The 3117-nt window shown below is 39.1% G+C and overlaps 1 protein-coding gene across 1 annotated transcript; it reads right to left on the bottom strand.

Annotated features, from left to right (window-relative positions):
• Nucleotides 1–516: 516 nt before the first annotated feature.
• Nucleotides 517–3117, bottom strand: LOC113344239 (polyphenol oxidase I, chloroplastic-like). Its single transcript, XM_026588247.1, has 2 exons — nucleotides 2806–3117; nucleotides 517–2699 (listed from the first exon to the last, which is right to left on the bottom strand). Exons 1-2 carry the CDS (start codon nucleotides 2958–2960, stop codon nucleotides 905–907), a joined length of 1950 nt encoding a protein of 649 aa, XP_026444032.1. The 5' UTR covers nucleotides 2961–3117; the 3' UTR covers nucleotides 517–904.

Genomic DNA, 3117 nt, shown 5'->3' with positions numbered 1-3117 from the left:
AGGGAATTTAAGTGACACCCAGCTCTACCCAGACCGGATGAGATTTAAGTTATCTCGAGTCCATCCGACCTAGATAATAGGAAAATTGCGGATCAACTACCGAAATCAGGGACAAAAAGCAATCACAGTAGGCAGACAACGATAGAGAAGACGGCCAGAGAAAGTACAGATCAGAAATCAGAATACCTGAGACTGAAAACCATACTTTGATCAAAAGAATAAATTACGTCAAAATCTTCATCTGACGTGGATGTTTTTAAATTTAACTTTTTTTTCGACTATATTACTAACCAAATGGGCTCTGGAATATATACCAAAATATACTGATTCCCAAACACCAAGTTCTTGTATTTTTGTTTCTTTTCTCTGAAAAACAAACATGAACTTCATACAACACGAAACATATTACATCATTACAAAGACCCATCAACTTCAAGGGTTGATGTGAGAACAGCTAGCGGAGTACACCACCATTGTAGGTTACAAACATAAAAGAGAGCAGACTGAGCAAACTTATAGCTTCAAGACCGAACAAACTTATCAAGCTTGTCGGAACGTTTTATTATCAAAGTGGAAAATAACTCGAACAAACTTAGCAAATTAATTAGGGAAAAAAGAAACAAATTCTTGTTCGAGTATGTGGCGCGATGTAAACCACATATGTATAGCTAGGATAGTCCCACATGAAATAAGAGAAAGTACATGTGGTGCCTAATAAGTTTGGGCATCTCCTTACATAGCACGGAGGCCTTTTAGATTAAAATCCCACACCTGTTACAACAGGTGGTTAAGTGGGGACAGGGTCTCGCTGTCAGCGAAGATCCAAACAATTCTTACACATATATGGAACACGAAAAATGGCTCTTATTCAAATAGATAACGAAAATGGCTATGAAAGCTTCATTTATTGGGTATATCGTGGCATAAAATCAATGCGAGCCCCGTCTATGGTAGTGTTGACTCCGGAACCATTTCTCGGGACCAATGTAACCAAAATACTTTCATCTTCATCTGCTTCAAGATCTTTTAGTAACTCCGAGATTCCCAACTTAAGATCAGTCTTGCTCTTCCTTTCAGTCATTGTTTCACCTTCATTCATAACTTTCCTAACACCATCGTGTAACTTAACATAAGTCCCTGCAAATTCTCTCGACTCTGGACCAAGATTGATATCACTAGTCTTTTCACAGCCATCGAGCCCCAAATTAATAAAAACATCAAACTTCACAAACATATCTGTCTTCACATCTATGCCATAGACGACCAAAATTTCCTCCTCTTCTTCCATGTCTTTCTTGCTCCTGTTCTTTCTCGGTCGATAAACCCTTACTTTGAGATTATTGTCTAAAGTTCGACCATTAGGCTCAAAGCATGAACTTTTTTCAGTCACCAGTTGCAATACATTGTTCAACTCTTGGTCAGATCCTCCTGTACTATAATTTTTCATGTTCATCTTCGGTTTGTTTTGAGCGTTTTTTGGTGATACTGATGGCTTAGGTTTAACATTCAACCAAGGCAAGTCGACCTTCTGATATCTGTAGCCCATGGCGGTTATATTTAAGATTTGGTGAACTCTTATACGAACAAGTTGTGACTTCTCATTGTGGAAGTAGAAGTATGCATTTAGCCAGTCAGGATCCACAATGTCTCTTTTGTAATTCCCCAATTTTCTCCAGACTTCCCAAATTCTATCGATGTTGGCATGATGTGCAAAAAAAGTAGGATCCCTAGCTGCTGAAAAGAAGGCACCCATGTTTTGATGATAATTATTGGATAATTTTCCGACCCAGCCATGTACTGTGTCGTGTGGTGCAGCTTCCATTGTCCCTAGCGCATAACATTCACCCGCTTCACCAACTTTAAAAGGGCAACCCATGAATAATTCATACGTTGTAGCTGCTGAAACAAATTGGTTATACAGGAAAGCAAGGTTACTTGATATTAAATCTCCGCGACTGAGTTCAGTTTCATTATAGTGGTAACTGAGGTCAACTGTCGACTGAGGAGAGAGGTGAGAAGGATTGCGCTCTTTGTCGACCAATGCTCCTTTCATATACATACTAGGAAATGACATTCCTTCTGGTGTATCCCACTGCCAGAAAGGCAACGTAAAGTTTTCATCTCCAATGAGATCTCCAAGAATTTTCTCATGGAAGTATAAAAACATTCTGTGCCAAGGAAAGAAGTACCAGTTCCTGTGGACATAAAAGGGGATGGAATTGGAGTATTTTTGGTTGTAAGAGCCTGTGCAATAGATACAATGCAGATTAGCCTGGCGCTTGAAGCTTCTTGGGTCGGTGTAAGGGAGGGATCTCATGATAGCCACGGCTTTCTCGTACTTAGCAATGTATTCATCGTCAAGTAGATGAGCAGGTCTACGAACACGGAGAGTTGATGGAGCTGGTAACTCGAAATCGATTATGTCTTCTTCTGATTCCGGTTTAGGTGGACAGCAATTAATCATCGTTCCATCTGGTACTGCATGAGAATCATGACAAGACGATAAATTTGGACTAATTACTCTACGATCCAGATCAAGATCCAATCCTTCATGGTTCTCCCCCCCACTAATTATTTCAGAATTAGTTGGCCCATTTCTTCCTCCCCAAAATCCATTGAAGATAAGGTTCTTCAACCAATTAGATGCTGCAGAAATGTATCCAATTTCGATTTTCAGTTGGAATGCCTCCTTCAAATTCCTGAAGAAATAAAAAAATAAATAGAAAACGTTAATAATAGACAGATAAGATAATTTATGAGAAACTATAAGCGAACAAGCACGTATAGATGTATGTATATATATACCCAGTAGTAACGAAATCCTGGTTGTTCAGTTGTTGGTTTTGATCATATACATGGAAAACCGTGACAGTAAGAGATACCGCAGCAACCAAACAAAGCATCAGCAATACAACTTTAGTACGGCTCATCCATTTGGTATTTGCTTCCATGGCCGACATTTCTACAGATGGTTCGATCTGATTGACCGAACCTAGTATTTGAACAAATGAATTATTAAAGTTTTTGAAAACATCGATCGATCCCTGCTCAATACTTATGTTGTTTATCAGCTTGAACTTAGCCAGAGAGAAGAGGACTCAAAAGGAATGCATGGGA

The sequence above is a fragment of the Papaver somniferum genome, unplaced genomic scaffold, assembly GCF_003573695.1.
Source record: "Papaver somniferum cultivar HN1 unplaced genomic scaffold, ASM357369v1 unplaced-scaffold_75, whole genome shotgun sequence".
NCBI lineage: Eukaryota > Viridiplantae > Streptophyta > Magnoliopsida > Ranunculales > Papaveraceae > Papaver > Papaver somniferum.
This window is presented reverse-complemented; position numbering and strand designations above follow the sequence as displayed.